Source organism: Rana temporaria, chromosome 4, assembly GCF_905171775.1.
Source record: "Rana temporaria chromosome 4, aRanTem1.1, whole genome shotgun sequence".
Classification (NCBI taxonomy): Eukaryota; Metazoa; Chordata; class Amphibia; order Anura; family Ranidae; genus Rana; species Rana temporaria.
Genome location: NC_053492.1, coordinates 89,272,927 through 89,298,021, shown reverse-complemented (window position 1 = coordinate 89,298,021; position 25,095 = coordinate 89,272,927). Strand labels below are relative to the sequence as shown.

The 25,095-nt window shown below is 45.7% G+C and overlaps 1 protein-coding gene across 1 annotated transcript in view; it reads right to left on the bottom strand.

The window, feature by feature from the left end:
* The window catches only part of MBOAT2 (membrane bound O-acyltransferase domain containing 2), a 302,314-nt gene that overhangs the window by 91,207 nt on the left and 186,012 nt on the right, over positions 1 to 25,095 (bottom strand). The window contains exon 6 of the mRNA XM_040348642.1: positions 9,949 to 10,003. Coding sequence (XP_040204576.1) covers positions 9,949 to 10,003 — 55 coding nt within the window. The remainder of the gene's footprint in view (positions 1 to 9,948; positions 10,004 to 25,095) is intronic.

Here is a 25,095-nt window from a genome sequence, read left to right as displayed (position 1 = left end):
AGACAAAAGCAGCCTGAATCTTTTGTCAAAAGAGGTTGCTAAAATAGATAAGCAGAGAGCAGCTCTTATTACAAAACAGCTCTGAGAGTCTCTGCCTATGAGGAGAGGGGGTGTGTGCCTTTCCTCCAATCAGCAATGTTGGCTATCTTGGCTGGATGCCCAGACATCACACTCTGTGTTCACCAGGAAGAGAAAATCTCCTAACAAAATCTGAACTTTCTAAACAGTACATAAATGTGAAGACAGCAGATATACATATAAAACTTATGTAGGGAGATTTGTTTAATCTCTGTGTATCATCTGAGGCTGTTCACTTCACTGGGTGTATGTGAGGATTTACATCCACTTTAAGGCCAAAGATGGTGGTGAATGGAGGGATCAGTTTAAATAAAGCCAAAGCCTCAAGCCATGTATTTAGTCCAAACAGTAGAGAGCCAAGGATGTAATCGCAAGTTACAACTGCCAGATTAATCAAGGCCTTTAAGAGGGCTTCTAGCCTCATGTCCACTGCGTCCTTAAAAATGTGATTAAAATTTACAGGAATTGTCAAGGTCTTGTTAAAGCGAAAAAATGGCTGGGTCAACCACAGAGACTGTCTACTTCTGAAGGAAACCCTCATTAATAGGATATTGCTGAGCAAAATGTTTGTCACAATACAGGATGGGCTCCCAAAGCAAGTAATATAGGAAGCTGGTTTGGACATTTTTAACCACTTCAGCCCAGGACCATTTTGCTGGTCAATGACCAGGCCACTTTTTGTGATTCAGCACTGTGTCGCTTTAACTGACAATTGCGCGGTCTTGCGACGTGGCTCCCAAACAAAATTGGCGTCCTTTTTTCCCACAAATAGAGCTTTCTTTTTGTGGTATTTGATCACCTCTGCGGTTTTTATTTTTTGCGCTATAAACAAAAATAGAGCGACAATTTTGAAAACAAATGAATATTTTTTACTTTTTGCTGTAATAAATATCCCCCAAAAATATATAAAAAATATTTTTTTTCCTCAGTTTATGCCGATACGTATTCTTCTACATATTTTTCTTTATTGATTGGTTTGCGCAAAAGTTATAGCATCTACAAAATAAGGGATAGCTTTATGGCATTTTTATTAATATTTTTTTTTTACTAGTAATGGTGACGATCTGCAATTTTTATCGGTACTGCAACCTTATGGCGGACACTTCGGACACTTTTGACACATTTTTGGGACCATTGGCATTTTTATAGCGATCAGTGCTATAAAAATGCATTGATTACTATAAAAATATCACTGGCAGGAAAGGGGTTAACACTAGGGGGCGATTGAGGGGTTAATTGTGTTCCCTAAATGTGTTCTAACTGAAGGGGGGGTGGGACTGACTAGGGGAAATGACAGATCGCTGTTCATACATGAACATGCGATCAGTCATTTCTCCCCCTGAAAGGACCAGGAGCTGTGTGTTTACACACACAGGTCCCGGTTCTCGCTCTGTAACGAGCGATCGCGGGTGCCCGGCGGTGATCGCGCCCAACGGGGCACGCGCATCAGCACCAGGGGCGAGCAGGGGACGGGCACGTGCATCAGCACCAGGGGCGAGCGCGCCCCTAGTGGCTGAAATGCAAAATCACGTTATATTACGATATGATTTTGCGCAAGCAAGCCGACCTGCCGCCGTAAAACTACAGTGGGTGGTCGGCAAAAAGTTAAAGAACACACATGCTGGGTGAGCAGACATATGTTAGGCATGGCCTACCACCTTATATAGGGTATATGCCTGTTTTTTAGTCCTATTCCCCATGATTAAGACTAAGATCCTGTGTCAAATACTGAATTAGAAAACTGTACATACATGCATAAAATGTCATCTTTGTGTCTGTCGGGAGCTTCAATTTAGGCATATTTCCTCAGACCCTTACTACAATAAAGCATCTCATTGCATTTGGAAGGTTCGCGTTAGGGTTATTCTCCAAAGAACACATTTACAGTAAATATCAGTCCAACCTAGAAAAGCAGTGACCATGTCCAGATTTCACTTTATGTCATGCTGAGAAACATATTGTCGGTAGTCGGTTTACAAGCAACCTGCGGTGCCTGGATGGAGTTGTTTCAGGATCGCATTTTTAGTCATTGTACTTGTGGCACCCGTTAAGAATTCGCCCAGCAGCTTTTAGCAGCCACCGTTCAGAATGCCCAATCAGCCAGAGCCAAACACTGTTACCAAAGCACACACTTGGCTCTTTGACTTCCATTCAATAGGCTCAGCTGCTTGTCGGTTACTTCTCAGTACAGATCGGTAGCGTAAGGCAGTTCAAACAATGGCACCGGGAACTGAGCAAAGTTACCAGAAATTGCAGAATATATGGATGTGCAGAAATAAATAACTTGTGCTGAGTGAAATATGTACTGTATGTAGGCTGTCCATGGTAACCCCCCTTCCTGAAAATGCTGGTTGCCTAGCTGTCACGATACTGCTAGTGACCTCGATTCATTATAGTGACTTTAATTCGTTAGAAGTCATTGACATGGAAAAAGGACGTAGATCAGGAGTGCCAATATTTTTAACATGCTTGTCATTGTTATGTTTACAATAATTAACGCTGTTTGCATTGTTCTGGTAATCTTCATTATCAGTTGTCAACTAGATATTGTGACATTGTGAAGGGAGAGACCATTGGGGAGGGGGGCAGGTTATTTATGCACACATTTTGTCATGTTATTATGAAACAGGATTTAAATAGCACCAAAAGTTTGCGCAGTACCTTACAGCATTAAGGCAGACAATATGGTTACAATACAATTCAATACAGGAGGATTCAGAGGGCCCTGCTCGTTAGAGCTTACAATCTAAAAGGGAGGGTACATATTTGAGAGACAGAGGCTGGGTTTTTGTTTTTACTTTGTGGTGTGTTACTTTTTTTTATTAACTGTAAAAAAATATAATAAAGCTGGCTGCTTGTCAATTTGAAGTCTGCTTATGTCTTCTGAAGTCAGAGGCGGATCCAGGGGGGGGGGCAACGGGGCAATTGCACCCCCTGAGAAACTATTTGCGGGTGAGTGGGTGGGTGAGACAGCGGGCGGCTCCACGGATCCAATAGGTCTGCGGGCGGGCGAGAATGAGATTTCGGCAGGCTGGTAAGGGAGCGGGCGGGTGAGGGAGCGTGCAGCTCGGCACCCGGGGAACTAAATGTGAGGGCAGCTCCGCTGGCGGGAGAGAGAGCGTGCGGACGGGCAGCTGGGCGGCTTATTGAGTGTTTGAGTGAGCGGGGAAGCAGAGAGAGATGACATCATTTCTCACCGCCCGCCCTGCATCCCAGTACTTCCGCCCTTACTGTGTAGGCAGCGCAGCCGCGGGCAGCAGAGAGATTGTATCATCTCTCTGCTGCCTGACTCTGGGACACAGCATGGGACAATTGGAGCAGACAAGTGACAATCTGCAATGTGTGACAGACAGGCAAGTGTCAAATGTGTGGCAGGTGATGTGGCAAGTGACAATCCGCAACTTGTGGCAGGTGACAAACGTGTGGCAGGTGATGTGGCAAGTGACAATCCGCAACTTGTGGCAGGTGACGTGACAAGTGACAATCCACAACTTGTGGCAAGTGACAAACGTGTGGCAGGTGATGTGGCAAGTGACAATCCGCAACTTTCGTCAGGTGATGTGGCAAGTGACAGTCCACAACGTGTGGCAGGAAATGTGGCAAGTGACAATCCGCAACTTCCATCAGGTGACGTGGCAAGTGACAAGCCGCAATGTGTGGCAGGCAACGTGGCAAGTGACATTCTGCAACGGTGGCAGGCAACATGGCAAGTGACAATCCGCAACTTGTGGCAGGTGACGTGGCAAGTGACAATCCGCAACTTGTGGCAGGTGACATGACAAGTGACAATCCACAACTTGTGGCAAGTGAAAAACGTGTGGCAGGTGATGTGGCAAGTGACAATCCGCAACTTTTGTCAGGTGACGTGGCAAGTGACAATCCGCAACTTTTGTCAGGTGACGTGGCAAGTGACAATCTGCAACGGTGGCAGGTAACGTGGCAAGTGACAATCCACAACTTGTGGCAAGTGATAAACGTGTGACAGGTGATGTGGCAAGTGGCAATCCGCAACGGTGGCAGGTGACGTGGCAACTGACAATCCGCAACGCGTGGCAGGCAACGGAGGCAAGTAACACACTCCAGGCTCCCATTGATTCTGCATTATGGTGAGTTCAATCATTTAATTTCATATAACAATGTAATAATAGAAATAAAGCGTTTCAATTATTCTGACACCATAATAACCATGGTGCCAGGATAATTGAAGCTCCAACACCAGCCATTTCTCTGAAAAATTGCCTGCAAAAAAGAATAAAAAATGTCTGGAAGTGCCCCTCCCGAGACTAGACTCTGGATCCGCCCCTGTCTGAAGTCTGAGTATGCATTTACCCAAGAAAATATGATCCCAATATACTGAAATATCACAATATGTACACTGTTTGTATAGGGAACCCTTGCTCTGCTCTAGAACTATGTTACCTGAAGAATCTTCACTCACAAGACAATGTGGTTAGTATATGGAGGGAATGCACTAGGAGCCAATCAACTGTCTTGCAGTACATACAGTATGTGCTGGCAGAAGCATAGAGCAGAGAGATCCACTTTTCGTCTTGCTGCTGCCCTTTCTGTGTCCATTAATGGGCAGGACTTAACTAAAGTAGAGAAAATCAAGTCACCGACCTGACTCTGTTGTATGGCCTGGTAGTGTACATTTTTTGGGGGGGGGGGGAGCAGGGGGCAGGGGAGAAAGGTATCAAGCAGCCTGATAGTGTGGTAAGTTGGTTTATTAAATGGCAAATAAACATTTGTCTGCTTGGCACCTTTCTCCCCTGCTCTTTCTCTCTCTACAGAATCCGGTTCCCCAAGCCTGTACAGTAAAACCTTGGTTTGCAAGAATAATTCATTCCAGAAACACGCTTGTAATCCAAAGCACTTGTATATCAAAGCATTTTTTTACAGGGTATAAAAGAGAGGAGAGGCACCTCAAATGCCGCGTACACACGATCGGTTAAACCGATGAGAATGGTCTGATGGACCGTTTTCATCGGTCGAAACCGATCGTGTGTGGGCGCCATCGGTTAAAAAAAAGCCAACTTGTTTTAAATTTAACCGATGGATTCCTAACCGATAGGAAAAAAATGATCGTTAGTAGGCACGACCATCGGTTAAAAATCCACGCATACTCAGAATCAAGTCGACGCATGCTTGGAAGCATTGAACTTCGTTTTTTTCAGCACGTCGTTGTGTTTCGCGTCACCGCGTTCTGACACTTTTGGGTTTTTAACCGATGGTGTGTAGGCGCGACGGACCATCAGTCAGCTTCATCGGTTAACCTATGACAACGGTCCATCGGTCTGTTCTCATCGGATGGACTGATCGTGTGTAAGTGTAGCAATAAGTTGCTAAATATTGTACCTACATTAAATGTAACCATATTGCTACACTTAGAGGATCCTCTCTTTTTTATACTCAGTTGTGACATGACGCCACTCTTATATCAAGACATTGCTTGTATATCAAGGCAAAATGTATTATAACATTTTGCTTGTCTTGCAAAACGCTCTCAAACCAAGTTACAGTAAAACCTTGGTTTGAGAGTATTTCAGAAGGCAGCCTTGCTCAGCCAGTATGCAGATATCATTTGTCTCCTGCATGCTATACCTCCAGGTTTATAAATATTTACAAATATATGTTTATAAATATTTACAAATATATGTTTATAAATATTTACACATGTTCCTTGTCTATTTATCATTATTGTTGCTTTTTATGCTGATACGTTGTTTTACGTGGCTACTGTTTATGTCTTGTATGAGCTAAATGATTGTATAGCCCCTTGATGCTGTTTTTAATAATTATTTGATTCTAGGAGTTTAATTGGATATGAGCGCCAAGGGCATAAAATACCTTCCTCCTCATGTTGTAAATCTTGGGGCTGAATAGACAGAAATAAATCTCCGATGTGCCCAGCTCCATGTATGTACAATTGTTCAACGCTTTGCAATAGCTTTTTTAGCATTTATTAGCGTTTTTTTCAATGGATCAAAAACGTCCAAAAAACTATTCTGAGCAGCGTTTTTGAGCGTTTATCAGCATTCGAGTGTTTTTACAGCTGAAAAACGTTTCTCAGAACCCACTAGTTTTGGAGTTTTTTTACTGCTCAAAAACCCCACTGCCCAAAACTGCTGATAACAGCCTATGTGTGCATGGGATAACATAACTGTCCAGCAATGCGGGCAAACAAAGCGACGCTCCTCTCCCCCTCCTCTCTGAGGTGCCGGCATTCTGACTGTGGGCGCCCGGCTGTGACATGTCCCAGAAGATTGCACGGAGGGAGAGGGGAGAGGTGAACTTCCTTCCAACGCCGCAGAGCCCTGGGAGGAAGTGGGAGCTGGGTGCCTCTAAAAAGAGGGTATCCGCCCCCCACTCAGGAGCGCGCCCGCAAGGTTACCCCCTTGGGAGAGCGCTTCCCAGAGGGGATTTTCTGATGAGCCGAGAGAGCCGCTGGGAAACCCCTGAAAATGGCGTGCAGGGCCACACTGTGCAAAACAAGCTACACAGTAAGTATATATTTGTTTACTATAGTGTCACTTTAGGTTGCCAAATAATCACTTCAACTCCATTGCATACAAGTATAATATATATCTCTACTACTGAAGAAAATATCCAAAACCGCTTTATGTACTGCTATGGTTACCTGGTCTACAAGTTAAGAACACTCTTCAAGTTATTCAAGTATGCTGCTTTGGTAAAGATTCCCTAAATTGTTTTGGTGATTGATAAGTGGGGACTTTGCTAATTGACAAATCTGTTTAAAAATCACTCAATCTTTGAATTCCATTCCTTGTAACTATGGGAGAGGGACCTCAACATAAATTTCTCTCAGGCACAGAAAGAAAGAATCGTACTCTTTGCTCATAAGGCCTCAATAGTGAGTAGCTATCAAGAGGGGGGTTAAAAGCTCCTTATCAGATGGTACAGAACACCGGTGGTACTACACCCAATGTTTCACCGGGTACCAAGCACTTGTTGACGCTGTCGGGAGTCTGAGGGTAGTCTCCTATACATTTTTTGGGGATGCCATAAGCTTCAAGACGTTTGGGACATGTTCAAACAAACAACAAACCTTCTAATGCCCCGTACACATGATCGGACCTTTGTCTGACCAAATTCTGATGAAATTCCATAGGAGGAAAAGAGAGCATGTGAAATTACTCCGATGGGGCATACACACGGTCAGAATTTCCGATGGAAAAAGTGTGTTTTTAGGGAAGAATCCCATGAATCCCATGGTTTACACCCCTGTCTAACAAAAAGTACAAAAACTCCTTGCTGACACATCTACTCACAGTTGACAAGGCCTGTATCCCAGAGGCTGCGAAGATACAGTGCCTTGCGAAAGTATTCGGCCCCCTTGAACTTTGCGACCTTTTGCCACATTTCAGGCTTCAAACATAAAGATATAAAACTGTAATTTTTTTGGAAGAATCAACAAGTGGGACACATTCATGAAGTGGAACGAAATTTATTGGATATTTCAAACTTTTTTAACAAATAAAAAACTGAAAAATTGGGCGTGCAAAATTATTCAGCCCCCTTAAGTTAATACTTTGTAGCGCCACCTTTTGCTGCGATTACAGCTGTAAGTCACTTGGGGTATGTCTCTATCAGTTTTGCACATCGAGAGACTGAAATTTTTGCCCATTCCTCCTTGCAAAACAGCTCGAGCTCAGTGAGGTTGGATGGAGAGCGTTTGTGAACAGCAGTTTTCAGTTCTTTCCACAGATTCTCGATTGGATTCAGGTCTGGACTTTGACTTGGCCAATCTAACACCTGGATATGTTTATTTGTGAACCATTCCATTGTAGATTTTGCTTTATGTTTTGGATCATTGTCTTGTTGGAAGACAAATCTCTGTCCCAGTGACAGGTCTTTTGCAGACTCCATCAGGTTTTCTTCCAGAATGGTCCTGTATTTGGCTCCATCCATCTTCCCATCAATTCTAACCATCTTCCCTGTCCCTGCTGAAGAAAAGCAGGCCCAAACCATGATGCTGCCACCACCATGTTTGACAGTGGGGATGGTGTGTTCAGGGTGATGAGCTGTGTTGCTTTTACGACAAACGTTTTGCATTGTTGCCAAAAAGTTTGATTTTGGTTTCATCTGACCAGAGCACCTTCTTCCACATGTTTGGTGTGTCTCCCAGGTGGCTTGTGGCAAATTTTAAACAACACTTTTTATGGATATCTTTAAGAAATGGCTTTCTTCTTGCCACTCTTCCATAAAGGCCAGATTTGTGCAGTATACGACTGATTGTTGTCCTATGGACAGAGTCTCCCACCTCAGCTGTAGATCTCTGCAGTTCATCCAGAGTGATCATGGGCCTCTTGGCTGCATCTCTGATCAGTCTTCTCCTTGTATGAGCTGAAAGTTTAGAGGGACGGCCAGGTCTTCGTAGATTTGCAGTGGTCTGATACTCCTTCCATTTCAATATTATCGCTTGCACAGTGCTCCTTGGGATGTTTAAAGCTTGGGAAATCTTTTTGTATCCAAATCCGGCTTTAAACTTCTCCACAACAATATCTCGGACCTGCCTGCTGTGTTCCTTGTTCTTCATGATGCTCTTTGCGCTTTAAACGGACCTCTGAGACTATCACAGTGCAGGTGCATTTATACGGAGACTTGATTACACACAGGTGGATTCTTTTTATCATCATTAGTCATTTAGTTCAACATTTGATCATTCAGAGATCCTCACTGAACTTCTGGAGAGAGTTTGCTGCACTGAAAGTAAAGGGGCTGAATAATTTTGCACGCCCAATTTTTCACTTTTTTATTTGTTAAAAAAGTTTGAAATATCCAACTTCATGATTGTGTCCCACTTGTTGTTGATTCTTCCAAAAAAAATTACAGTTTTATATCTTTGTTTGAAGCCTGAAATGTGGCAAAAGGTCGCAAAGTTCAAGGGGGCCGAATACTTTCGCAAGGCACTGTAGCCTTACTAAATCTCACTGGCTTGCTAGGATCCAGGACATCCAACTGATGGAGGACCTCACTATGACAATGAGAGAACAGGGAAAGAAATACTGGAAGATCTGAACCCCTTACATCTTCTATAAAGATCAGTCCCCTCTAGCATCATTCACAATGGCAACTTTGCCTCATTTTTAGGAAGTCCTGTTGGGGAGTGAGAGACTTTAAATCTACCTCGCCTCACTTCTTTCTTCTTTTCCCAGCCCCATTATTTTTTGTCCCTCTTGTGTACTTAGACTATCTACGTCTTAATCTCCTTCTTGAAAATCAGAAAAACTCTGGGATCAGAAATGCTACGGGAATGCAACCCATTATAAATACTGTTTTGTAATTTCTTGTAAGTTCAGACAGTTTGTGTAAGTTCTAAGAAGAAGTGAGGCCATGTATCACTACAATGTCTTTCTAATCCATGCTCTGTTTTTATATGACACCTCTCATGATTCTGTGACCATCATTGTCAAGTTGCATTGTTGATTCCTTTAAATAAAAAAATATATGATACAACAACCAGGCAACTGACATATTTTAGGAACACATTGGGGGTCATTTACGAAAAGGCAAATCCACGTTGCACTACAAGTGCAAACTACAAGTTCAAATTGCACTTGAAATTGCACTGGAAGTGCACTTAGAAGTGCAGTCGCTGTAAATATGAGGGGTAGAAATGAAGGGAAGCACTGCTGATTTTATCATCCAATCATGTGGAAGCTAAAATGTTGTTTTTTATTTTCCTTGCGTGTCCCCCTCGGATCTACAGAGACTGCAATTTCAAGTGCACTTGTAGTTTGCACTTGGTGGATTTGCCTTTTGTAAATAACCACCATTGTATTAAAAGATTTTTTTTTCATTTCAATATAGTCTGTAATGTACAGAGACAAAAAGACAGAACGGCCTTACCTAACAGCCAGTCTTCTTTGCGATGGCGTCAGTGTTTCTTCTTTACAAAATACTCCTATAAAAGAGGAGATGAAAGGTAAGTACGGTATTTACATAAATGCACACAGGCCCCTCTTCCCTTCGCTAGAAAGCCCTGGTAACTGATTTGGATGCTCCCCATCACATTACAAGACATATACTGTATGTATATATATATACATATACAGTATATGTATATTGTTATATGGGGGACTTGGGATCACCAACCAGCCGCTTATGAAAGTAGACAATTTTCACTGGATTCAGGTGTAGCGCTAACCCTGTAGTAGCCGCTTGAGTATTACCCAGATAGTCCTTACATCTTCACTGGCAGCCAGGTGCAAGGTATTTCCTGCAGCAAGGTACACACGCTTATGCCGCGTACACTCGGTCGTTTTTTGTGATGAAATTAAAAAGGAAAATTTATTATCATACTTACCGTAATTTTCCTTTCCTGATGGACTCCATGGCAGCCTACGTGTGGGTTAATCCCGCCTCCTCTCCATTGATAGGACCCCATACCCATAAAGGTTTACTCACCGCCCAGTACTGGTGTTCCGTAACTATCCCGACTCCATAATTTCAGGGTGGGAACTCCGTCTGCCATGGAGTCCATCAGGAAAGGAAAATTACGGTAAGTATGATAATAAATTTTCCTTTTTCCTGACTGACTCCATGGCAGCCTACGTGTGGGAAATAACTAGCCAGACCACACGGGTGGGTATGCTGATCAAAAAATAAATTTTAATTTGTCCCGTCAACTGACAAAACTGATAAACCAAAATTCACAGAGGAAAGAGATGCAGGCTCAACACAGTAATGGGACATAAAGTTATGTATAGAGGACCAAGAGGCCGCTCTGCAGATGACATCTGGAGCCACGTGACGAGCTGCCGCCCAGGATGCGGCCATCCCTCTGGTAGAGTGAGCTGTCACCGCCTGCGGAGGAGCCAAGCCCTTCGCCCTATAAGCCTGCTGTATTGTCTGAACGATCCAGGCCGCGATTGTTCTGGCAGAAGCCTTTTTCCCCTTGTTACTGCCTGAGTGCAGGATAAACAAATGATCGGAACGTCTAAAGGGGGACGTCATCTGGATGTATTCAGAAAGGATCTTGCCCATGTCTAGAGGGTGAGTTTCATTGGAATCCGAAGACCTGAAAGTAGGGAGGACAACTTCTTGATTCTCATGAAAGACAGAAGAAACTTTCGGATTTGAACCCAGCATGGGTATCAAAACCACCCGATCCGGGAAGAAGGTAAGGAATGGCTCTTTGTGACCAAGAGACCCGATCTCCGACACTCTTTTGGCCGAGGTGATAGCGACCAAGAATGCCACTTTAGCTGAAAAGTCCTTTATAGAGGACGGGGAAGGCCCCGACGTACTGAGCCCACTCAGAAAATCCAGGACTAGTGGGAGATCCCACTTGGGAAATCTTGGCTTCCTTTGAGGTCTCAACCTTGATGCCCCTCGAAAGAATTGTTTGACTAGTGGGTGTACTGCCCACGAAATTCCAGAGAAGGCCGACAGAGCCGAGATTTGAACTCTCAATGAACTTACGGATAGGGGAAGATCTAACCCCGTTTGGAGAAAACTCAATACATCTTGGATTTCTGGATTCCTAAAGGACCTGCCTGAGACCGTAGAGAATTCTACAAATTTAGCCCAAATTCTTCCGTAGACTTTATTCGTGCTTGCCCTTCTCGAGCTCATCAGCGTGGAGATCACCCCAGAGGCGCAACCAAGGGATTCCAGCCTCTCCCTCTTAAGAACCAGACCGTCAGTTTCATCAGAGCCGGACAGGGGTGTAGGAGTGAACCCTGAGAGAGAAGGTCCAGTCTGACTGGTAGAGGTACTGGGTCCCGATAGCTCAGTTGGACCAGGAGAGGGAACCATGGCCTGTTCGGCCAGTAGGGAGCCACTAGTGTCACCTCGACCTCTTCTGCTTGAAGTCTCTGTAGAAATCTCAGTATTACTGGGATCGGGGGAAAAGCATATGCTCTCTGGAAACTCCACCGATCCGTCAGGGCATCCGTCCCGATCGCCTGACTGCAATGACCTCTCGAGTAGAACTTCTCCATCTTGGTATTGTGCTGTGAAGCAAAAAGATCTACTTGGGGACTGACTCCCAGAGACAAGATCCATTGGAATGTTTGGATGTGGAGAGACCACTCGTTGATATCCACCTGAGTGCGAGAAAGAAAGTCTGCCTGGGAGTTCTGTACTCTGGGAATAAAGACTGCTGTCAGGTTGACCAGGTTTTCCTGTGCCCACTTCATGATGGGTTCGACTTCCCGTAGAAGAGACGAACTCCGTGTCCCTCCTTGCCTCTTGACATAGGACACTGCTGTGGTATTGTCCATCCTCAACAGTACCGACTCTCCCTTCAGGAGTTGGGAGAAGGACTGGAGGGCACACCAGGCTGCTCGAAGCTCTAGGATGTTCGAGCCCGGATTGCGGAGGCGAGCATCCCATCTGCCCTGTGCCATGTTTGTACCACACAGGGCCCCCCAGTCGTAGCCACTGGCATCGGTCGTCACTGTGACCCAGGAGACCGGGGCGATAGAATGGCAATTCCGTAGATTTCTTGGCTGAAGCCACCAAAAGAGGCTGTTCCTCATGGAAGTTGAGATGCGAATCTGCTGATTCTTGTTGCCTGACTTCCACTGCTTGAGGAAGCCGGACTGGAAGGGACGTAATCTCCACAATGCCCATTTCACCATGGGGGTTGTGGAAACCATTGTTCCGATGATCTTTAGACATTGGAATGCCTTCAGGTGGTGGGTGTCTAACGCTCGAGAAATCCTCTCTTGAACCACAGGGATCTTTTCCATCGGAAGAGAGATGGTTTTCTTCACTGTGTCGAACTGGGCCCCCAGATATACTAGGCATTGAGTTGGTTCCAAATGGCTTTTCGTTAGGTTCAGGAGCCAACCGAATTCGGACAGGATCGAGATTACCTGATCTCTTTGCGCTAAGAGCTGAGTCTTGTCCTGGGCTAGGACAAGGAGGTCGTCTAGATAATGATAAAGTCTTATCTTTTTCAGTCTGATAAAGGCCACCACTGCCAACAGGGTTTTGGTGAAGACTCGTGGTGAGGTTGTCAGCCCAAAGGGTAGGCACACGAATTGAAGGTGTTCTTGTCCAACGTGGAACCTGAGATATTTCTGTAGCTCGATTGCCACCGGAACGTGGAAATAAGCGTCCTTCAGATCTATCGAGATCATCCAATCGCCTGGCTGTATGGCTTGCTGGATTGTCGACAGAGTTTCCATCTTGAACCTTCTGTGTTTTATAAATTTGTTTAGATAGGTCAAATCTATGACTGGACGCCAAGCACCGCTTTTCTTCTGCACCAAGAAGAGGGGGGAGTATACTCCATGAAACTGTTCGTCCTTTGGGACGCATACTACTGCTCCTTGGGATTTGAGTAGATCCACATAAGTTAGAAGAACCTGTCTCTGTTCCGCTGACCTTGGGAGAAGGGTGGAAATGAACCTTGGAAGAGGAATGCTGGAGAACGACCATGCGTGGCCTGATGTTATTGTCTTGATGACCCAAAAGTCCGTGATCGAGGCCGCCCAAACGTGCCGAAAGAGGAGCAGTCGAGCTCCCACCCGATCCGCCTGGGCGGGCGTTGTTTCAAAAGGACTTAGCCTGATCGCGTCCACTCGACGCTTGGTTAGAAAACGCTGGTTTGCGAAAAGATGCACGGCCTCTACCCCAGTTTCTTCTGAAGTTTCCGCCAGGTCTGTAGGCGCGAGCTTCTCTAGTGCGGTCCGGGCTATACCTTCGGAATTGCGGTTTCTTCTTACCGGACTGACGCCTGTCCTGGGGGAGAAAACCCGATTTACCACCTGTAGCCTTAGCAATGGCGTCATCCAGCTTGTTGCCAAACAAGGATGATCCCTCAAAGGGAATCTTACACCAATTTTGTTTGGACGATGGGTCCGCGACCCAGGGGCGCAACCACAAGGCCCTCTTGGCTGTAACAGAGGACAGCATAATTCTTGCCAATAGGCGAATTAAATCGACGGATGCCTCCCCCAGAAAGGCAACTGCTAGTTTAAGTTCTGACGTAGCAGAACTTCTGGCCAGCTCTTCAGAGACACCCTTAAGGAAGGAGTCCACATTTTCCGTCCAGGCCTCCATTGCTTTGGATAAAGCTGCCAAGGCCAAAGCAGGTTTGCAGGCTGTACCAGCAAGACCGTAGATTCTTTTGAGGTCTTGATCCATCCTCCTATCAAGACCGTCCTTGAAGGACACTGAATCAGCCAGTGGCAGTGTAACATGCTTGGCCAGTCGTGTCACTGCTGCGTCTACCACAGGAATATTCTCCAGGTGTTTAACGTCATCTGCTTTGAAGGGATACAGTCTGGAGGCCTTGTTGGCCATAGAGGACCTCTTGTCTACTCTACTCCATTCTTCTTCAAAGATGCCCTTTAGTTCAGTTAACAACGGAAAACTTGGGCGTTCCTTCCCCAGGCGTTTAAAATATTTCTTTTGCTTAGCTGGAGAAGTAGATTGCTCTTCCCACAAGAGAGCCTCTTTGATTGCTTTGATAAGTGGTGTCACTTGGGAGAAGTCGAACTCTAGACTCTCCTCATCGCTTTCCAGTTCACCCTCCTGGGAATCTGGGGAAGCAGCGCGAGGCTGGGAAGGACCAGGATCCTCATGGACCTCAATGGCTGGAGAACCAGACCTGATGGTACCGGTTTGACTTTGTGTGTGGGAGACATTCTCTCTCAAAGATTTTTGCACCACACGTTCCACAAGAGACTCGATACGACGATCTTCAGTCTCCTTTTCCCCAACCGCCAGGGCGTAGCATCGGTCACATAATGATTTGCCCTCCAGGACGTAAGTGTCACATCCCCAGCAGGCTCTGTGATCAGAGCGGCTTTCGTGGCGGTGGGAGCGGTGTCTGGAGGAGGAATGGGAACTTCTCCTCTGATGGGAAGATGTAGATGGAGATCTTCGTTTACTCTTTGATTTAGAGGAAGAGGAATGTTGATGCGGCCTGGCAAGGTCTGCGGACTGGATAGCGGCATAAGGATCAGGACCGGAAGGGCTAAGAAAAAATGAGATATATATATAGGGGAAATAGGTCAGACAAATTTATACAAAGTGTGACTTCCACCCCTACGCCCCCCCTCACCCGCACATACCTTGTGCGTGAGGGCTGGCCACCTGTAGACGGTGACTGGTCCATAGTGTCTTGGACCTGCATAGTACTGAGACACTATCCAAACAACGGAAGAGATCCTATGGTGCCAGATAAAAAATAAAAATATAAGAACACTGCCCCTTTAAGAAGAGAAAGATTTTCAAATACCATATAGAAAATCAAATGTAACTTTAAAATTGCTAGACAAGGTAGAAAAAATACATTAAAAATTAATATTATTATGCATTATATTTAAAATCATCCAAAAAATAAATGCAGGAATATAAAAGGAATATAAAGAGAATATAAAGGGGATCTATGCCTATAGCACAGGCAGATCCCCCACACTAACCTGGCACAGATCACAGGGTCAGCTGCTCGCCTGTCAGGAGAATCCCCAATGTACACAGGCGAGCAGCTGATTTTAAAACCCCCGCCGATGACGTCAGACGCTGCCCACGTACGCGCCTGCGCAGTGGTAAATGACTCAACGGCGCCTGCGCGGCCGCCGCGAGTCCCGTCCGACTGCGCATGCGCGAACCAAGCCTCACTCTGAGAGTGGGCATTGCGCATGCGCGAAGGGCTCTGGTGCTCACACCAGGAAGAGGAAAAACGGCGCTGGAACGCAAGAGCGCTCCAGCCGCCATACAGGCAAATTAAACATACAAAATACATACAACACAGAGGTGACTGCCATGAATAAGACAAGACCTTGCCAGCCAGGAAGTCCGGATCTTCAGCACACACAGCAACGACCGCACAGCGGAGGGGAAGTTGCTGCAAAGCTCTCCACCCGCCCATGGCTGGGATCCGAGCTGCACCGCTTAAAGTGTGCTATCCATTTCCAAGTATGTCTTGTTCTGAACAACTCTGTATTTCCTAGATCCATGGAGGAGGACAAAAAAGGAACACCAGTACTGGGCGGTGAGTAAACCTTTATGGGTATGGGGTCCTATCAATGGAGAGGAGGCGGGATTAACCCACACGTAGGCTGCCATGGAGTCAGTCAGGAAACAACGTTTTTCATCATGGAAAAAAACAACGTTTTTCTAACTTCATCATAAAAAACAACGTTGCCCACACACCATCGTTTTCTGAAAATGCTCTATCAAAGCGCGGTTACGTACAACATGTACGACGGCACTCTGTTCCATTCAAGCTCCCGTCTCATAACTTGCTTCTGAGCATGCGCGGGTAAAAACGTTGTTTAAAACGTCGTTTTAGCCCACACACGATCATTTTTTATGACACAAAAAATGACATTTTGAAAAACGACATAAAAAATTGAAGCATGTTAGAAAAAAATTTTGGTAGTTTTTTAAAAGACAAAAAACGATGTGAAGCCCACACACGATCATTTTAAATGACGTTTTTAAAAACGTCGTTTTATTTCATCCCAAAAAACGACCGTGTGTACGTGGCATTAGGCTTGATGTAGTCAAAGACAAGTGTATTTAATTCTGCATTGGTCAAATACCTGTCTTCCTGCCACACAAAGGGATTCCTCTTGCAGGCTGGTAGGCCCAGCAGTGATGTATGAGTTAGCAAGGGGAAATACAGAGTGCAAAAGGGGAAGTAGGTAGAATAGAATGCCAGAAGTACGGATTCCTGCATTAGTAAAGCCGCAGCGTTTCCAGACACGGGTCACCAAAAAGGTAAGTATAGTTTATGTTCTTTACAGAAAGGGGGTCATTTGGCAACTCTTTTCCTATGCAGCCTTGGAAAGACATCATAGAGAATGTGGCTAGTTTCTGTCAGCAAAGAAAAGTGTTGCTTCTTCAGTAAATATATATATTTTTTTATAAGGCCCAACTTTTCTGGCATGTGAATGGAGCCTTCCTCACCCAGAAAACACTTGGAGACTTCACAGGCACACTATGATGGAAAGCCAGTACACGGATTGTAATTCCGGATGGCGAGTTTACTGACGTCCTATATCAGCTAAATAGATAACACTAATGTTCCGAGGGCATGGGGGCTCCCTTTATCAAGGCGACAAGCAAAGCAACTCTCTGCATATCTTGATAAAGACAGCTGCCGTGCTCTCAAATCTTCGGTTATCTGTGCTTTTTGCTGATTTGGGAGGTCAGTAAATTCTCCATCTGGATTTACAAGTGGCTTTTCTTTCTTTTTGGATCTATAAGGCACCATAGTCAAGCACTCACCCCTATATAGGAGCTTTTCACAAGTCTGTGCAGTTTAGTTTGAAGTACTGTCAGGCACACTATGATGACATAGCTGTCTATGTCCATCATAGTATAATCTAACATCCATGTCTGGTAGGAACAACAACTCTACCATGATATAATCTCACAGTCATGCCTGGCAGCAGTGGTGTCGCTAGTGGCTATTGGGACTACAGCCCCAAATATGGGGCCCATAGCTCTGTGTCTCTTACCGCAGGGGTCCCAGCCTAACCAGCGGGCCGTGGCCTCTCTGCAGCCGGGTGGTGAGTGTGGCGAGCAGGCGGGCTGCATGAGAGATTCGAGCAGGTGGATGAGAGAAGCAAACAGGTGGACGAGCAGAGATGGCATCATCTCTCTCCGCCCGCCCTGCATCACCGCTCTTCCGCCCTCACAGCTGGGCCTCTTCAATGTCAGAGGTGCGGCCGTGATGATTGAAGCACCAAAACCAGCCATTGCCCACAAAAAAATTGCGTACCACCCGTGGTGACCCCCCCCCCCCCCCCCCCCCCGGGCATGCAAAAAGGTTGGTGACCGCTGCTATGGACTCTAGTCCCAGACCTTTTGCAGACCTAGCAATGCCCCTGCCTGACAGGACCAAAAACCCCATCAAAATAAAATCTCACATTCATGACTGGCAGGACCAGAATCCCAAGCATGGCATGCTCTCACATCCACACCTGGCAGGATCAAAAAAACAGGATGATGTAATGTCACATGAACACCTGGCAGGACCAACAATCTCATCATATTAAATTATCACATCAAAGTCTGGCAGGACCAAAAAATCCATAATGATTAGCTGCTGATTAGCTGCTGCTAGATCAGAGTTGCGGTGTATCAGACTGACACAAATCTATTCAATTAAAGTGCTTGTAAACCCTATTTTTTTATTTTTACCTACAGGTAAGCCTATAATAAGGCTTACCTGTAGGTAAAATTAATATCTCTTAAACCTGTACGATTTAGGAGATATTCACTTTACATGCAGCAGCTGACGCCAGCGGCACATGTGCTGTGAAGGCCAGGCTGAAGGTCCGGCAGACGCTCCCAGACCTTGCCGGGAAGAAGACTCCCGCGCACATGCATGGGAGTGATGTAATCGTGGCTCCGACTACTCACAGAGCCAGAGCCGCGAATCCGGAAGACACGCCGAGGGGAAATGTCAGCTCCCTCGGCGTGGACCGGGATCAGATGCCGACGCCTCTTTCTAAGGTAAGTATTAGGGTTGTCCCGATACCATTTTTTTAGGACCGAGTACAAGTACCGATACTTTTTTCAAGTACTCGCCGATACCGAATACCGATACTTTTTTTTAAATGTGTCCCCAAATGCAGCCATGTCCCCCCACATATGCAGCCATGTCCCCCACATATTACAGCCATGTCCCCCACATAATGCAGCCATGTCCCCCACATAATGCAGCCATGTCCCCCACATAATGCAGCCATGTCCCCCACATATTACAGCCATGTCCCCCACATAATGCAGCCATGTCCCCCACATATTACAGCCATGTCCCCCACATATTACAGCCATGTCCCCCACATATTACAGCCATGTCCCCCACATATTACAGCCATGTCCCCCACATAATGCAGCCATGTCCCCCACATATTACAGCCATGTCCCCCACATAATGCAGCCATGTCCCCCACATAATGCAGCCATGTCCCCCACATATTACAGCCATGTCCCCCACATAATGCAGCCATGTCCCCCACATATTCCAGCCATGTCCCCCACATATTCCAGCCATGTCCCCCACATAATGCAGCCATGTCCCCCACATAATGCAGCCATGTCCCCCCACATATTGCAGCCATGTCCCACATACCTTGATGATGCCGCACGTGCCGCGTTAATCAGCGTGCGGGGAACATTACAGCTTTCGTTTGAATAGCTGTATCCCCGCCGCACCGTGTATAGACACTCCTCCCTGCTCGGAATTGGACAGATCATCCGTCCAATCCCGCGCAAGGGGGAGTGTCTATACGTGGCGGGGATACAGCTATTCCAACGAAAGCTGTAATGTTCCCCGCACGCTGATTAACGGTGGCGGTGGCTTTGCGGTTTGCGGCAACGGGTTTGCGGCGGCGGGGGGGTTCAAGTATTGTATTTCAGTATCGGAGTACTCCCGCAAATACTCGGTATCGGTCCCGATACCGATACTGGTATCGGTATCGGGACAACCCTAGTAAGTATTTCATAATGAACTGGTATGTGGTGCATACTAGCTCATTATGCCTTACAGTTTTTGTTTTTTTTGTTCTTAAATAAAACAAATCTGTGCGGGTATACAACCGCTTTAACAATGTGAAATGGACAAACTATCCCCACACACCCCTAACAGGTATTCTCAAGTTATGACCTTTTGTAACTCCATAGGGCGCTGAAACCCTTATGTAGAATATAGAGTAGTCTACACAGCAGTTGTTCATTAATCATGCTAGTATGTAATTAGCCGTGTACTCTGGGAAGCATTTTAAGTGACAGGAAAATAACTACACATTTACATTTCTAATTACATTTGCAGGCGATGAATAAAGAACGGAAGTTAGAAATTCTGAGTGTGTTCAATGAATGATGCAGGAAGATACTCATTAATAAGACATCATGACTTAAACAGGACCCGTCACTAGCACAAATACAATAATAAACTGTAATATGGCACATAACTGTAGCTGCAGGAAAATATTGACAACACAGAGACAATTACTCTTTTAAAGACATGCTGTATCCAAAGAGAACATCACGTGAAGAGTGATTAAAAGTGATTAATTATATTTACCACTGTGCGGATCTGATACTCCAAACGTTATATATACAGTATTAGAGAATTATGTCCTTCACACACCACCTGTCTGCCAGAATTACAGCGCCTTCATAAAAGTATTCATAAAAAGTATTCATACCCCTTGAAATTTTCCACATTTTTGTCATGTTACAACCAAAAACATAAATGTATTTTACTGGGATTGTATGCGATAGACCAACACAAAGTGGTACATAATTGTGAAGTGGAAGGGAAATGATAAATGGTTTTCAATTATTTTTACAAATAAATATCTGAAAAGTGTGGTGTGCATTTGTATTCAGCTCCCTTTACTCTGATACCCCTAACTAAAATATAGTGGAATTAATTGCCTTCAGAAGTCACCAAATTAGTAAATAGAGTCCATCTGTGTGAGAACCTTAAGCCTCGTACACACGATCAGTCCATCCGATGAGAACGGTCCGAAGGACCATTGTCATCGGTTAACCGATGAAGCTGACTGATGGTCCGTCGCGCCTACACACCATAGGTTAAAAGAACGATCGTGTCAGAACACGGTGACGTAAAACACAACGACGTGCTGAAAAAAACGAAGTTCAATGCTTCCAAGCATGCGTCGACTTGATTCAGAGCATGCGCGGGTTTTTAACCGATGCTTTTGCATACTAACGATCGGTTTTGACCTATCGGTTAGGCGTCCATCGGTTAAATTTTAAAGCAAGTTCCTATTTTTTGAACCGAAGGTTAAATAACCTATGGGGCCCACACACGATCGGTTTTGACCGATGAAAACAGTCCTTCAGACCGTTGTCCTCTGGCTATCCTATCGTGTGTACGCGGCCTTAGTGAACAAAGAGCATCATGAAGGCCAAGGAACACACCAGACAGGTCAGGAATAAAGTTGTGGAGAAGTTGAAGGCTGGGTTTACAGTATGTGCAGCTGTGGGGCACAGCAGGGGATCCAGTGCATCCCCTTTCACTGTTTCAGGTCCGAATTAGGTCAGAATTTTTGGCTGAATTCGGACCTAAAACTGAGCCAAAGACGAATAGGACTTTTCTGTAGAGGTCGATAATTTATGCACTAGCCGGTTCACACAGGGGCGATCCGACTTCCGGGGTGACTCAGTGCGACCCCGCACAGCACAACTTCAGCGCGACTTGCTTGCAAATGACTTCTGTAATAGAACCGGCTAGATAGTTTGTTTTTGTGTATTCAAGATAAAAATAAAAAAAAACTATGGCCCGGATTCACATACATTGGCGCATATTTATGCCGGCGTAGTGTATCCAATATACGCTACGCCGGCGTTGCGCAGAGAGGCGAGCACCGAATTCTCAAAGCACTTGCCTCCCAAACTGCGCTGGGTTCCCTTGGCGTAAGCCGTCGTAGGTGGAAGTGGGTGCGAGTCATGCTAACGAGGCGTGACCCCATGCTAATGATGGGCCAAGTGCCATAGAAGTACTTTAAACGAACGGCGCATGCGCCGTCACGTGGCCGCATCCCAGTGCGCATGCTCAGAATCACGTCGAAACAACTGCCTAAGATACGTCGAATCACTGCCTACGACGTGAACGTAACCTACGCCTAGCCATATTCATGTACTACGTAAACAACGTAAAATACGACCGCTGTGTTCCCTGGTCCATACCTTTGCATGAGTTGCGCCTCCTATATGGGGAATAACTTTACGCCGGACGTACGACTTACGCAAACCGCGTATATTATGCGCCGGGCGCAACTACGTTCGTGAATCGGCGTATCTCCCTCATTTGCATATGTGCATAGAAAATCAATGGGAGCGCCACTTGCGGCCAGCGTAAATATGCGCCCAGAATACGTCAGTGTAGGAAAGTTAGGTCAGTCGGATGAAGCCTATTTTCAGGCATATCTCTGATTGTGGGCACGGCGCACAGATACGACGGCGCATAGTTACACTTACGCGGCATATCTCGAGATACGTTGGCGTAAGTGCTTTGTGAATCCGGGCCTATGTATCTAAATTATACATACAAGTGCACTGATTGGAGGCTTTTTAGGTTTAATAAATGTTTAATTTAAGAAATTTTCTGTATCACTTCTTCTTACTTAACTTAAGGTTTTATGAGATGAAAGAAAAAATTTAAATAAAACTGTCTTAACATATCGGTCCAAAAAAACTGGCACTGTGATTTCTAAATATCGGTATCGTCCAGAGAAAAACCCATATCGGCAGACCTCTACTCTTCTGGTGTGCGCTCCGTGGCTGCCCCAGAGATGTGTAAACTGGCTCTATTGAGAGCTGGTCACACTCTCCTTTCACACTCTCCGAGCCAAAACGCTAAATTGTCATTTTCACAGCAAAAAATGCTTTAAAAATGCATTGTTTACTGTGAAAATGACAATTGCAGTTTGGGAGTTAACCACAAGGGGGCGCTGAAGGGGTTAAGTGTGGCTTCATCTGTGTTTCTAGCTGTAGGAGGGGGTGTGGCTGTAGGTGTGACGTCGTCGATTGTGATTCCCTATATAAGGGAACACACGATCGATCACGGCGCCACAGTGAAGAACGGGAAGCTGTGTTTACACACAGCTCTCCCCGTTCTTCAGCTCCAGGGACCGATCGCGGGACTCCAGCGGCGATCGGGTCCACGAGTCCCGCAGCCGCGGTTACGGAGCTTCGGACTGGGTCGCGAGCGCCCGCCCGCGACCCACGGCTGGGCATTATACAATCACGTACAGGTACGTGATTGTGCCCAGCCATGCCATTCTGCCGACGTATATCGGCGTTAGGCGGTCTTTAAGTGGTTAAAGGGGATCAGAGATGGAATTTTTGTGAAACAAATGGCGGAGTTGGACTTTAATTTTGTACAACAGATATAAAAATACAGAACACTATAAGAATCCTGTTACATTTTTTGTATTAAGCCAAACAAGAGAGGCCAGGTGTAATTACTTAGTATCCATGTGCATTTAATTTCATGGCTGTTGTGGCTTTCATGCTTAACCTGCATTTGGTTTCCTGGATACTCCTGTGAAATGCAGGTCCAGAGTATGGGCACTGCTATGCCAGGTTGCTAAATAAATGCAGAGCTGCCATCATCTCTAGAGGACTGTGATCCGTCTTCCTAGAAATACCACCTTTGAAAAAGACGTTTTTGAAATGTTCAAGGACATGCAGTCAGTATAATTTATTGCCCATCAAAGACTTTGCCGTGTGAAGGAAAAAACATTTTCTTCTAGGGAAGGCAGTAGAAGAGACTGCACCGTGTACGCAGCTGATGATAGCTTCTGCTCTCAAATGTTTTCTTCATGCTCGAAAAGAGTTTTATACAACAGTGATGGCATTTCCAGGAGGGGTCAAGACAAGGGAGAGAGACTGTTATGCCACGTACACGTGATCGGAATTTCCGACAAGAAAAGTTTGATGTGAGCTTTTGGTTGGAAATTCCGACCGTGTGTAGGCCCCATCGGATTTGAGAGCTGGTTCTCAAATTATCCGACGGGACAAAAAACCTACGCATGCTCGGGATCATTGAACTGAATTTTTCTTGGCTCGTCATGGTGTTGTACGTGACCGCGTTCTTGACGTTTAGAAATTCCAACAACATTTGTGTGACCGTGTGTATACAACACAAGTTTGAGCCAACATTCCGTTGGACAAAACTTCAAGGTTTTCTTTGTGTGTACGTGGCATTAGAGGGCAATGGCTACCAAGGTGCTGCATATACTTTCACATGTGACTACTGCAGATCATTTACTAAATGTGATTGACTGTATAATGTCAAGTGATTCCAGAATGCATGTCGATGTGATGTGGCTGTTATGCCATTTCCTTAATTCCATCAGTAAATTACAGCAACTACGTTATGTGTGAACATTCCTTCCTTTGGGAATGTAAAGGTCAATGCCCGGGAATGTTGTGTGGAGGCCTCTGGCATTAGGTGGGGCACAAGATGGCAGAGGGTTTGGCCTTAGCAGGACAGGAGCGGGGATAGGGACTTGTGCTCTAGCCTCTTGGCGCAAATCTAGCCAACCATGGCTAGCCAACCATCCTTTCTCATTCTGGGACAACGTCATGATGTCGCTACAGTCTCAGGGCACCTGTGCGCCCAGTGGGACACGGCGACAACCCGGATCTCGGTAAAGAGCCAATGACGTGGCTCTTTACCCATGTGATCGGCTGTGTTCAAATACAGAAGTGCCGTATATCGGCACTCCTCGTCTCATGCTTACAGAGTGTGAGGAGAGACGATCAGTGGCATCTCCTCACAGGGCAGACTGTCCAATATAATCAGGGCACTGATCATCAGTGCCCTGATTATCTGTGCAGCCTCAACAGTGCCCAGCAGTGATGCCAGTCAGTGTCCATATGTGATGGCAATCTGTGCCCATCAGTAATGCCAATCAGTGCCCATCAGAAATGCCAGTCAGTACTGCCCTTCAGTGCCAAATCAGTGCCTGCTCATCAGTGCAACCCATCATTGTCGCCTATAATTGCCCATGAGTGCCGCCTATCAGTGCCCATCAGTGCTGCATATTACTGCCTCCTCATCAGTGCCACCTCATTAGTGCCCTATCATCAGTACCCATAAGTGCCACCTTATCAGTGCCCATCAGTGCAGCCTATCAGTTTCCATCAGTGCCCATCAGTACAGCGTATCAGTGCAGCCTCATTAGCGCACATCAGTGAAGGAGAACAAAAATACTTATTTACTAAATTTCCCATGATGCTCATGCACTCTGCAGTGTAGTTGATTATCATGGGAAATGTAGTTTCCAAAACATCTGGAGAGCCAAGGTTCGCCATCACTGGTCTATGTGAACATCTTTACCATCGGATGCCTGCATACTTAGATGTTCCTGTTTTAATCATTAAGGGCCGGATTCAGATACGAGATACAACGGCGTATCTCCAGATACGCTGTCGTATCTCTGAGTGCGGGCCGTCGTATCTATGCGCCTGATTCAGAGAATCAGTTACGCATAGATTTCCCTAAGATCCGACCGGCGTAAGTGTCTTACACCGTCG